At 41.5% G+C, this 12,980-nt stretch overlaps 2 protein-coding genes across 2 annotated transcripts in view; one reads left to right on the top strand and one right to left on the bottom strand.

Moving 5' to 3' along the window:
- The window catches only part of ANKRD42 (ankyrin repeat domain 42), an 83,766-nt gene extending 72,647 nt beyond the window's left edge, over window positions 1-11,119 (top strand). Inside the window, exons 11-13 of the mRNA XM_040631328.1 lie at window positions 3,497-3,623; window positions 6,216-6,357; window positions 9,932-11,119. Of these exons, the coding sequence (XP_040487262.1) occupies window positions 3,497-3,623; window positions 6,216-6,357; window positions 9,932-10,021 (359 nt within the window). The 3' untranslated portion in view covers window positions 10,022-11,119. The remainder of the gene's footprint in view (window positions 1-3,496; window positions 3,624-6,215; window positions 6,358-9,931) is intronic.
- The window catches only part of CCDC90B (coiled-coil domain containing 90B), a 45,249-nt gene continuing 39,278 nt past the window's right edge, over window positions 7,010-12,980 (bottom strand). Inside the window, exon 10 of the transcript XR_005835011.1 lies at window positions 7,010-9,800. The gene's annotated coding sequence lies outside the window, so the exon portion shown is untranslated. The remainder of the gene's footprint in view (window positions 9,801-12,980) is intronic.

Below are 12,980 nucleotides of genomic sequence, written 5' to 3'. Positions count from 1 at the left end.
ATATCCATTTTGTTTAGGTCTCTTGCTGTGGTTTTGTCCTTTTTTTTTTTTTTTTTTTTTCATTTGGGATATTCCTCTGTCTTCTCATTTGTCTACCTTTCTGTATCTGTTTTTGTGTATTAGGAAAGTCAGCTATGTTTCCTGCTCTTGAAAGTAATGGCTTTAAGAAGTATAGGTCCTGTAGTGCCTCGCAGTGCAGCATCTCCTGTTTCTGAGAACCTGGCAATTCAGAGGGTGTCTCCTTTGTTGCATGCACCCTGCTGTTGTGTCCTGGCTGCTTTTTCCTTCCGTTCATTCATCTGCAGAGGCTCACTTTGCCTGTTGTGGACATCGTTTGGTCCCCAGCCAGGGTGAGGTGCACAGTTTTAACAAGGCAAGTGCAGGTCTGCTTGCAAAATGAGATCTGCTGCTGCTCTGAGGATCAAGTCCCCACAAAACTCACTGGTCGGATGATGTGGTGTTTACAAGATTTTTGCAGGTCTTCTGGGAGAGGGGACTGAGGCAAAAAGTAACTAAGAAGGGCAGATCCACTGATACACAGGTGGGTGGGGCTTGGTGTAAGCAAGTTAGGTACTGAATACTGGCCCTGTGCTGGCTCCTGCAGGCTCCCACAGGTGGCCTTGTTTTTATGCTAGGGGCCAAGGGAGGGAGAATGTGCCTGCCAGCTTCTTTGTTCCTGGAGAGGTCTTCCTGTGAGCCTTACCCCTCCAGGACTGTCTCTGACATGAGTAAATAACGGTCCCTCCCATGTGCCCCTGGGATTTTTCAAACTGCTCCTTCTGGGTTATGTATCCGCAGGCTGTTTGTCCTGCTGTCTCTTTAAGAGGGGAGGACTCAGCTTCCTATCATTCTCCAGGCTCTTCCATAACTGAGCCCAGAGATTTTTAAAATTCCATGCTATAAGTCTCTCTGGTTTTTAGAACTCACAAAATTCAGCCCCTCTGGGCTTTAGTGCCAAATGTTGTGAGGCAACTATTCTAGTTGCCCCTTTAAACTTTGACTTTTTTTTCTGTGCCTCTGAGCAGACAAATCTACTCCTGGTCCCTCAGTAGTTAGTCCCTTCCCACTGTAGTTCATAACATCAGGAATGGGGATTCTCTTCATTACCATGTCTCTGTCTCTCTTGCTGCTCTCTATGTGGTCTCCCCATCTTTTGTTGCAAAGAAGCTGTTCAGTCAGCCCTTGGTTCTTATTCAGGAGCAACTGCTCTATAAATAGGTGTAGATTTAGTGCGTCTGTGGAGGAGGTGAGTTTAGGGTCTTTCTTTGCTATCTTGTACTGGAATCTTGCAAAAGTTTTTAATTTTGATGAAGTTTGATTTATCTACTTTTTATTTCCTTGTTTGTGCTTAAGTTACTTTTTTTGTGATTCTATTGAGAATTAGAGAGGACTTAGGACCTCAGAAAATGAGTAGTTGACTCGCAGACTTTCAGTTTACTTCTGAAATTATTTGAGTAAGAGATGTTTGTAAGGTGATCATTGTCAGTGAATCATAAGATTTTGAAAAGATGTTTTAGAAAAGACCAAGAGTGTGACTAGAACAGTTTCCTATTGTGGTATGTTCGATACAAATGTACTCTTACCCCTTGCTGTACAGTGAAGCTCACTGATACCCAGCTAGGCTGTTTGCAGGTGGTGGAGGTATGAAATCATGTGCTGTTTTCTTGTCCCTATTTGATTTTATTCCAGAGCAAAGCCCAAAGGGCAAGATGGCTTCTTCTTGGGACACTAGATTTTGCCAGAACACCTACAGGGGACTGATCAGATTTCTTGTCATCCCAGAATTCCTGGAACTGAACCTTAATTCAAAGCATTCTTTAGTAAATTATATTCAAAGCTATGGCATCATTGAACTCTATACCCATTTGAAGTTTGACTCCTGACTCAACATTCCTTGTCACATGTCATCCAGCATCCACTTAGTCATCTTCAGTGACAAGATACTCATTATCTCAGGGGGTCCCATTTTCATCTGACAGTGTTCTTGTGAGAATTAAAATGCATAAGGAACTTAGTATAGTGTCCAGAAATACATGATAGATAGTTCTTACTGTTTCTGTTGAAAAGTTTCTCCTTTGTTGAGTTAAAATCTCTCTTCCTGGAGCTAATCTCATTTAATCCTTCCTCTTACCTCTGGTGATGATATAGAACAGCTCTTTCAAAACATAGCCTTCAAATATTAAAGAATTATTATATAATCTAAATAGCCACAGTTCTTTTGATCTTTTCTTCCATAACTTCATTTTTTTAAATTGCTTGTATTTGCTTGTTAGTGGTTATAGTGGTTCCCAAACCTTGTCTGCCCATCAAAATTGTCTGAGGGACTTTTACTAAGTACCAGTAATACCTGAACTTATAGGTCTGGTATGGGACACAAATGTACATTTTTAAAGAGCACCCCGGTTGATTCTGATGTCTGCAGTTTGGAACCTACAGCTCTATAGCCTACTGAGAGGTAAATCAGAGTGTTAAGTGTTAGGGAAAAGAGGCTGTGACTTGCTAACCTGGTCCCATAAAGCAGGGTTTCTCAACTTCTGTACTATTGATATTTTGGGCCAGATGCGTATTTGTTGAGGGGGATTCTCCTTTGTATTTTAAGATTTTAGTAGCATTCCAAGCCTCTAGATGCCAATAGTCTATTCCCCTCCATCCCCCAAGTGTGACAAGCAAAAATGTCTCCAGATGTTGCCGCATGTCCTTTGGGGGGGTGGAATTCTCCCCGTTAAGAGCCACTGCCACAAAAAATAGAACAATCACAGTTTCGGTAGTTGGATAAAGCTAAAAGCAACTCTCAATACTTCTTTCTCTCAGTGTTCTCTTGCATAAACAGATAATTACAAGTGACTAATCATAAAATTGGGGGGCTGGGTTAGATCTGGTATATTTTATTTTTTTATTTTTATTTTTATATTTTTAAAGATTTTATTTATTTATGTGACAGAGAGACAGCCAGCGAGAGAGGGAACACAGCAGGGGGAGTGGGAGAGGAAGAAGCAGGCTCATAGCAGAGGAGCCCGATGTGGGACCCGATCCCGGTACGCCGGGATCACGCCCTGAGCCGAAGGCAGACGCTTTAACGACTGCGCTACCCAGGCGCCCCTAGATCTGGTATATTTTAAATAAATCAAGCATATTTCAGTTTTTCCAATTTTCTTACATATAGTAGATTTCGTATGGTCTTGTAATACACCATTAATCCTAAGAAACTGGGGTCTTCCTTAAACCTTCCTGTTTATAGTATTAATAGCGACAGCAGTTTGATACATCCTCCAATAGCAGGAAGCAGGACCTCCATTTAGGTCTTTCAGTGCTTGTTTATCCTGATATTTTATTACTGATATTTACCCCTCTATGTATATGCCACCTTCCTTCCACCCCCTCCCCAGAGCACTCAGGCACTGGATCTAGAAGAAGCATATATTTCAGGACCAGCATCCTGTGAGCACATGAGCTGTTGTCTGTCTAAACTAGGTTCGTATTCAACTTTGTCTTGCAGTGAGAGCTTATAAGAAAATTGTTGAGTTGAGACACATGCTGGAAATTGCTGAGAGCAACTATAAACACTTGGGAGGGATAACAGAAGAAGATCTAAAGCAGAAGAAAGAACAACTTGAGTTTGAAAAGTAATGTCCCTCAAAACTCTAATGGTTTGTTTTACTTACCTTTCTAAGTGCTTCAAAACTCTAAGGTTTGTTGATGAACAGCTTGTTTTTCCATCCTTAGCAAGAATGTAAGGTTCTGTCCAGTTTTTGTCTTAAGCCCCTGGGTGGAGAAAGTGTTAAGATTATTTTTAGTTGTGGTAAAATACACGTAACATGAACTATATCATCTTAACCATTAATTCAGTAGTGTTAAGTACATCCACACTTTTGTGCAACCAATCTCCTGAACTCTTTCATCTTGTAAAACTGAAACTAGAGTTAAGACTTAAAAAAAAAAATAAAGATTTATTTATTTATTTTAGAGAGAGAGCAAGAGATAGCATGGGCAGAGGGAGAGGGAGAATCCCAAGCAGATTCCCTGTGTGGAGCCCGACATGGAGCTCTATCCCAGGACCCCAAGATCATGATCTGAGCTGAAATCAAGAGTTGGACACTCAACTGACTGAGCCACCCAGGCACCCCAGACTTTTTTTTTTTTGAGACCACAGCTACTTTGAGTTTCAACAAACCATCTCTAACCATTCCTATCCATTGGGACTGGAAGGGTGGGAGGTGGAGCGAGAATTTGAGCCTGAGTCTGTTGGACTCCAAACCTGTTGTCTAAGATGATTACGATTTGGAACTTTTAACTCTAATTAATAACATTTCACTTTGAAATGGTTATACTTTGGTATGATTTTGAACAGGTATTTTTTTTTCAAGATTGCTTTAGCCTTTGTGGCCAGAAGGTACTTTCATGTCAGCTGAGACTGAAGTTGTCTTCTGAGTGAGCTTTAATACTTCTCTAGCACTGGTGCTCCACTTTGTGTTGAGTACATCTTAAGACATTTATTCTTCAGGTACAAACTCCTGCTTTTAGGTTTAATTGCCAAGAAAAACTGGGTAAGTATTGGTTTGAGGGATGTCTTTTTGATTTGTTATCTTAGTAGATCAGAGTCACAATACAACAAAGCATGGGTGAATTGCTCTGTGCTGGGGATGATTTTCCTTTAGTATTTGCTGAATTCTAGGCTTCCACAGTGGGCATTCTTCTTGCCTATTCCTGGTCTTAATCCCGCACACTTCCATACCAGAGCTACTACTGAGTGCTTTTAGATCGCCCTCCTGGGAACCTGACATCCTACCCAGCCTGCCTTGGGAATTCTCTTCCCCCTACCATCCAGCAATAAGGCAGAAAAGTACCTTGGTTCAAATCACATCATCTCTTGTCTGGGTTTATTTTAACGTCTTCCTGATATGTCTCCTAGCTTCCTGTCCCTGCCCCCTAATTCCCCATACCCCAAAGTCTGTTCTCAACACAGTGTCCAGAGCAATCATGTTAAGACCTAGGTGCAGTATATCTCGCATACCTTTGACTGAAAGAATCCAGGCACACGAAAGTATGTAATATGCACTTTCATTTATAAGCATAAGCAAAAGAAACCTAATAGGATAGATATTCAGAATGTGATTCCTATGAGAAATGCAGGTTGCCTGGGAGGGGCATGGGGGAACTTTCTGAGGCAATGGAAATATTCTATATCTTGGTAGTGGTGGTGATTACAGAGTTTACATGTTAATCAAAACTCATTGAATTGTTCAGTTGATATTTGTGTATTTTACTCATAGTAATTTGTCGATCATTAAAAAAAAATACAAAAGCAAAGAAAAACAAATCTCAGTCAGATCATGCTGTTTCTCTGCTCAGACCCTCCAGTTGCTTCCCACTTCACTGAGAGTGAGAGCATAGGTCTGTGCTATGACCTCCAAGCCCCTGCTTGTTCTGGCTCCCTTTTGCCTCCCTGACCTACTACTCTTCCTTTTGTACTTTTTTTTTTTTTGAAGATTTTATTTATTTGACAGAGAGAGGGAGAGCACAAGCAGGGGGAGCAGCAAAGGGAGAGGGAAAGGCAGGCTCCCCACTGAGCAGGAAGCCCTACACGGGGCTTGATCCCAGGACCCTGGGACCACAACCCAAGCCAAAGGCAGATGCCCAACTGACTGAGCCACCCAAGCACCCCAATCTTTTGTACTTTAAACTACTCCAGCCACATTGGCTTCTGGTTTTCTTCCAGTTTCCTAGGCATACTTCTGCCGTAGGGTCTTTACACTTGCTATTCCTTCTGTCTGGGATGCTTTTCCCCAGATGTCTACTTGGGTAGCTCTTTTATTTCCTTTAGGACTTTGCTCAGAAGACCCCTTCTCAGTAAGGCCTTCTTCCCTGGCCACTGTGTATGAAGTGTTAATCTCCTCCCTGACAACATTGATATTACTTTCTTGCTTTATTTTTTTTCTTCCTTAGCATTTTTCACCTTCCCCATTCCATATATTTACTTGTTTGTTTTCTTCCTCCACTGCTAAGGTAAGCCCCAGGAGGGCACATTCGGCCTGTTTTGTTCACTGCTCTATCCTTGGTGTCTAGATCAGTGCTGGCTCATAGTAGATTCCCCATTCATATTTGTCAAATTCTTTGTTTTATTTGCCTTAAATGCAATGCATGGATACTTTTCACTATGGCCAAAAATAATTGTTAGTTGATATTGGAGATTGCTCGAGAACAACTTTTTTTGACAGGACCATCAAGGAGCTGCAGGGCCAGCTGGAGTACGAGCGGCTTCGTAGAGAAAAATTAGAAGGTCAGCTGGATGAGTATCGTGCAGAGGTGGATCAACTCAGGGAGACGCTGGAAAAGATTCAGGTCCCCAACTTTGCTGTGGTTGGTGTCCTTCTTAACAATTAATCTCTCTCAAGAAGTAGTATATAAGGGTAGCTAAGACCATAAGCTTTGGACTGGGACTCTTTGGGTTTGGTTCTTGGCCACACCGTTTTTTGGTTTGGACAAGTCGTTTAACTTCTCTGCCTTATTTTTAAACTGGAGATAATAATTTATACTTTGTAAAATGTGAAAATTAAAGGAATATATCTCTACATAGCTGCATCTTTATATATATAACTATACAAAACTTTGTATGTACACACACATACACATACATACATACATATATATCCATATATGTACTGCTTAGAACAGCATCCTTGTTCATAAGTGTACAGTAAGTGTTATTGAGACATGTAAGGAAAAATATTTTCTTATAAGCAGAGTGATAAGAATTCTCAGACAGCTAGAGTATATATATTTTAACATGCTAAATAGCCAGAATAAAGTGGAATGGAATCCATGTAAGAAAGCTTCAGCTCATCAAAAGAAGTTTTTTTTTTTTTAAAGATTTTATTTATTCGACAGAGACAGAGACAGCCAGCGAGAGAGGGAACACAAGCAGGGGGAGTGGGAGAGGAAGAAGCAGGCTCCTAGTGGGGGAGCCTGACGTGGGGCTCGATCCCATAATGCCGGGAACACGCCCTGAGCCGAAGGCAGACGCTTAACCGCTGTGCCACCCAGGTGCCCCTCAAAAGAAGTTTTTAGTATGTGTGCTGCCAAAGTGAGCATATCCTCAAAAGAAGTTTGAAGAATAGAAAGGAGCCAGAGTGCGATTTGTTCGGATTATAGAGTAATGAAAGCTAACACTTGTAACACTTTACCGAGTTCTTTCATGTGTTATCACATGTCATTTGATTTGCCCTCATTTAACATGTGAGGAAACGAAGGCTCAGAGACGTTAAGTGATTTGCCTAAATTCACACAGCTAGTAATGGTGGGACCAGTATTCAATTCCTAGCTTTTGATCCCATAGCCTTAGCTCTTTGCATAATTTTTAACTAGAATTATGAATTTGGAATTCAGAGTGACAAAAAGGACAACTATGTAGAAGAAAGCTGAAAAGAAATGAACATGAGAAATGGATACAAAGAACGAATACAGAAAAGCAGGTAGAGTATAGAGAATAGAGTGAAAGTGGCAGCAAGAAACCCCCAGTGGTGCTTGTATTTGGGCCACCTAGTCTCAGAGTGGACAGGCAGAGAGCACCCTGGGGACATTCTGTGACCCTCACTCTCTTCTGTGAGTGAAGATGGCCATGATGTGGCCCTCAGGGAAGCTCATGTGACAAGGTGTAGGGATTCAGGTATGCTTCATATTTTCCTTCCATACTGAGATGTCTTCAGTCATCACGGGTGAGTTAATTCTGTTCCAGACCCGTATCACCTCTAATCTGATTAATAAAAAAAACTTCCTGGCTCCTTGTTATTTTGCACAAACTTATCATTAGTCTCTTTAATAACCACATTTAAAATATTTAAGTAGTCTACATGCTTGTTTTAAAATGTTAAAAACAGGGCAATCGTTCCTTCCCACACCGAGTCCCAGGCTCTGGAGGAAGCTAGTGGGAGCAGTTTGGTATGTATGCCTCATGTTACATAGTGTTCGATTCATTTACAAACATGTGTGTGTATTTCTCTGCACGTACAAATTCAAATGCTTTCGTGGAGTTTTGGTAGCTCACCAGTCCTTAGTTTTCCAAGAGATGTAATTAATTATAATAACCCATTCTCGTCATTTTTGTGGTGCTCACCTTGTACCACCTTTAGCCCCCGGGGGACTTTTGTACAGATAGGCCAGCCCGCGCAGTCACAGGCGGTTGGCTAGAGGACTGGCGGACACTTACCTTTCAGTAACGACCACGGACAGTCCCAACCCCATTGTTGCCTCGTCACCCTGGGGCAGGCACTCTGCCGACCCCACCGCCAGGACAGGAATATGTGTTGTTTTGTCCAGCTCCTAGATCTTTCGGAGATTACCCAAGCCTCACCTTCTTCTGAGTCATTGCAGATTGATTTGTCTGCCTAGAAAACTTCTGTGTTTTAGTAGCTGTTTAAAATATTTTCTTACTCTGAAGTGTCTGTTTTCAGGGTTGGGTTTGATTCCATATTCTCCAGCACATCCTCCCTGAAAACTTTGCTCTCTTCCAACAATGTGTAGGTTTTCAGGAGAGCTGACTTGAGGGCCCTGTCCTCTGGGCCCATCGTTTTTTGCAGTCCTGCTTTAGGTTAATGGAATTTTTGTAAATGAGCAAATGTCACCGACCTCTAATGGCAGCTGCAGGCCTGGCACTGTGTTTCTGCAAAGCTTCTGAGTCTCAATTTCATCTAAAAAGGGGATAACACCTATCTCACGAGATTGTATTGATGTTAAATGAAATACTGCGTGGACATACTGAGGTATTTTCTATCTAGTCGTATTCATAGTAGTATATTCCGCCTTCTGCATATCCTTTTCTCCTTTTTCCTTCCTTTCATTTTCTGTATTCAAGTTGAATAAACATTGTCAGTAGATAAATAAATATGTAGAGTCCAGTGCTTCTGAGAGTAGGAGGAGTTAGTTTATTTGGGAGTCTAAATATATAAAGTAGAAATAAAATGAACTTTCCATTCAGTGCTCCGTTCTGTAGATTCTTTAAGAAATTCTGCCTCAATCTCCTGCCACCTTCTGGTCAGGACCTGTGATTGCATTCAGCTGTACTGTTAAGACTTTTTCCCCTGTAATAGTATAATTTCTATCCAGGAAAAAAATTCTCAGGTAGTTTCTCAGGATAGTTTGACATATATAATGCACTTAACTAGTTTTTGATAATAATAACTACTACTGTTTTGATAACAGTAACTATTTTTATAGCCCAAGGATGTGGGCAGAAACAGCTTGGGGAATACTAACTCCAGGGGTGGGCTCTCTCCCCATGGCCACGTGCCTTGTGCTGTTCTCGGAGCCCCTGCATTCAGCTCTGTCCTGACCAGCTGGGTGCAAGGAGAATTATTCACAGGTGATTAACATCCAGTGAGCATGCACTGTATTTCTAACCCTCTCTTGCTCCTTCCCATGACGTTCATTAAGTGAATCTTCTGTGCTGGGTCCTGGGAATACTGTGATGGATGAGAAATATTTGGGAACAGTGGTGGCAGGCGGAGTGGGAAGTAGAAGTCTGCTGTGTGAACACAGGAAGGCACGGAGGAACCAAGGAATGTGATTCCTAGCACTACGGGGCTTGCAGCGAATCCAGAGGAGGACTTTCTAACACCGTGCATGTCAACAGTATATTGAGAAGTGCTAGGCTAAGATAAAAGCAGAAATAATGAGATGTTTTCTTTTGGGGATGTATCCGGTAGAGACGGGACTGGTTGATTTCTCTCGGTGTTCCCTAGTCCGTGAGTCAGCACGTAAGATGATGTACTGGTACTTCTGATTGGGGAATTTATTTACACGAACGCCTGAAAGAAATTTAATCCAGAGTTGAAACTATTAGTATGGATAAATTTTTTTTTTTTTTGGAACAGATAATGTAGAAAGATGAGATTGTGTCTGGTGTACTTATCTCATTTGGCCCTCTTTTCCTTTGTAGGAAGATGACTCTTCTTGTGAATCAAGCAAAGAAAAGAGGCAAATTAAGAAAAAGGTGTCTTCTGGGGGAGTTTTTGTGAGAAGGTACTAATCAGTGAAATAACCTTAAATAAACTTGATTTTTCTTTTATTTTTAAATTGATATAAATGTAAATCTATATAAATTCTCAGTCTTATATACTATTCCAATTCTGAAGGCAGAAATATGTTACATAATGTCAAAGGGACTGCTAAAATTACATGCACTTAGCTGGACCCCCTCCCAAAATACTTTTTATATATTTATGTAGGTGAGACTATATTTATGAGTAATTAATTTTGCAAATATTCGTACAAACTTTAAGGCGGTACACTCTAATAGAAGAAATGTAGACATTCAAATATCTTTTACTTTCTAGAGAGTATCATTTTTTAACTTTTCAGATGACTTTTAAAAAGCATCTGGACTTGGGAGAAAATACAAAATAGGACGAGTAAATTTTAGAAAAGGGCATCATTACAGTAACAACCAAGTATCTCAGGAAAGTTTTACATAAAATAAAAATCTGCTCTTGTAAAAGAAAAAGAACCCCATAATACATGTTTGCTAAGAATGCTGATTTAAATTATTTTAGAATTCAACCATTGTTCTGTCTTGCAAGCTTTATAAGAAAGCAGTATAAAAATTAGGCCGACTGGACAGGATAAAAAACACATGGCTTTATTATTCTCTCTTCCCTTCCTCCTCCCGCCCCCTGACGTTACTGACCAAAAACGACACAGCATTTCATTTCAGTTCTGACTTCAGGCCCTCCTTTCTAACTCCACTCACTTCCTCCTCGATGTAGCCAATTTGTGACTGTCTTGGGGCAGTTGTCTAGATCTGCCTCCCCATGAAGATCTGATTGTTGGCTTTGGGCCTGTCAGCAGCCTTCTCACTACACATCAGACTGCCCAACCTCTGGGCTCTGGCACGTACTTTCCATGGATGCTTAAAGGCCATTCTGACACAGTATTGCCAGGACCAGTTTGCCCTGACATGAGTCTGTTTGAGTGCGCAGAGCGAGACCAGTTCAGGCTGGTCAGGGGTCTGTAAGCAAAGTTTTAAAAAAATGCCTTACCCATCCTTTTGATAACCTTTATAATCATTTGTTAGTTTCTCTGTGGTTTGCAAGAGGCCTTCGATCTATAATAAAACATTTGGTACATACTCTGTGTGAGACCTGTGCCAAGTCCTTTCCATGTATTATCTCTTAATTCTCACCACAGCAGCAGATAGGTATAGTTTACAGATGGAAATTAAGTAATTTGTGCAGAATCTCACAGCACTATGAAGCCAGGATTCTAACCTCAGCGGGGAAAGTTCAGAGTCTGCATTTTTAACCACTACAGGAATTCCCAAATTCAGTTTCTCACCTTTGGGACTACACACAGCCTTCCTTCTTCCTTCTAGGAAGACCCTAAAGTGAATCCCAACTCTGTACATAGTTTGTTGTACTTGCTCCGGTTTTCTCAAGGCCACTTCTCCACTCTCTCTGTACCAGAGAGGTAGGAAATAACTGGAAGAGGGTTGTCATAGAAGCATGCACTCTTGGAGTTTCCTTGGTTGTCCCCCAGTACCTGTTTTCCTTTTCACAGCCACCTGGCCTTGTGGCTGCTCAGGATATAACTTCCCAATCTCCTTTGCAGCTAAGACACCAAGTTGTAGCCAATAGAGTGTGAGCAAAAATGGTGTGTCTATAACCTCAGGGTCATGACCTTAAAGGGAAGGGGCTTGCCCACATCTTGCCCCTTTCTGCTTCTGGAATGTGGATATGGGGGTGAGTCACCTGGACCTTGTGAATGGGCGACACCAGGGATGGTAGAACAATAAGATAAAAAGGATCCTGCGCCCAGAAACCGTGGAGCCAACATACTAGCCTGGGAATGCTTATACCTGGACTGTAGGTAAGAGAAAACTTAAACCTCTTTGTTATCTAAACCATTATTATTTTGGGTCTTATTATAGCCACTGAATCAAACTTGTAATACAATCCTGAAATTATATGTATTTAATCATAAATCACATATATGTATTACTGTCCTGTTATGCATGGTGTTTTCCAACACAATCAATTCTTGGATTTTCTGGACACCGTCTGGGTGTTCAATGATTCAATTCTGAGACTAACTTCCCAGAGTTAGCGTCAGACTCCAGAGGTTAAGAGCTCTGTCCCACAGGAAGGTCCCCATTTCAGACACCCTTTTGCAAGTCCCAGGTTGTCACTGGTACTTCTGACTCATCAGCGGTACATTTGGGGTTTCCTGAACCCCCTCCTCAGGTTCCAGTTGGCTGGAATGACTAACAGAACTCAGAAATTGTACCACTTGACTCTCACCAGTTTATTAGAAAGGATACATCTCAGGAACAGCCAAAAGGAGGAGCATAGGGCAAGGCATGGAGTGAGAGGTGCTTGGGGCTTCCATGACCTCCCTACCTACGCCACCCTCCCAGCACCTTGATGTGTTCAGTGGATTGGCCAGTGGGAACTGAGCTCAATCTCCAGGTCCTTTTCTGTCCTCCCCCTTTCCCAGAGGTTGAGTTGGGAGGTGAGGGAGACTGAAAGTTCCAATCTATAATCATGCCTTGGTCTATTTGGCAACCAGTTCCCATTCTGAAGTTATAGAAGGGCTCCCGGCCACCTATCATCTCAGCATATAAAACACACTCTTACCATTCAGGAGATTGGAAGGATTTTAGGAGCTTTGTGCCAAGAAAACAGAAGCTTGTAATTACCCCTATCAAGAAAGTGCAAGGGTTTTAGGAGAGCTGGGCCAGGAACTGTGGATAAAGACCAAATAGATATATATACGCATACATATATATATTAATTATGCCATATTATGTTAATGAAACACAAAAATAAAAGTGAAAAAGATGTTAGATAAAAGAAGAAATGTTTTTTCCCGTGCCTTAGATTGTTTGTTCATCTCTAGAGACAGGGGCCTCAACTTGTAAGCGACTAGAGTACCGAGTAAGAAAGAGCCTGGCATTTAAGGACTGTGTGGCTTGTGTGCTGTACAGCCTGGCA

The sequence above is a fragment of the Ursus maritimus genome, unplaced genomic scaffold, assembly GCF_017311325.1.
Source record: "Ursus maritimus isolate PB19 unplaced genomic scaffold, ASM1731132v1 scaffold_16, whole genome shotgun sequence".
Classification (NCBI taxonomy): Eukaryota; Metazoa; Chordata; class Mammalia; order Carnivora; family Ursidae; genus Ursus; species Ursus maritimus.
This window is presented reverse-complemented; position numbering and strand designations above follow the sequence as displayed.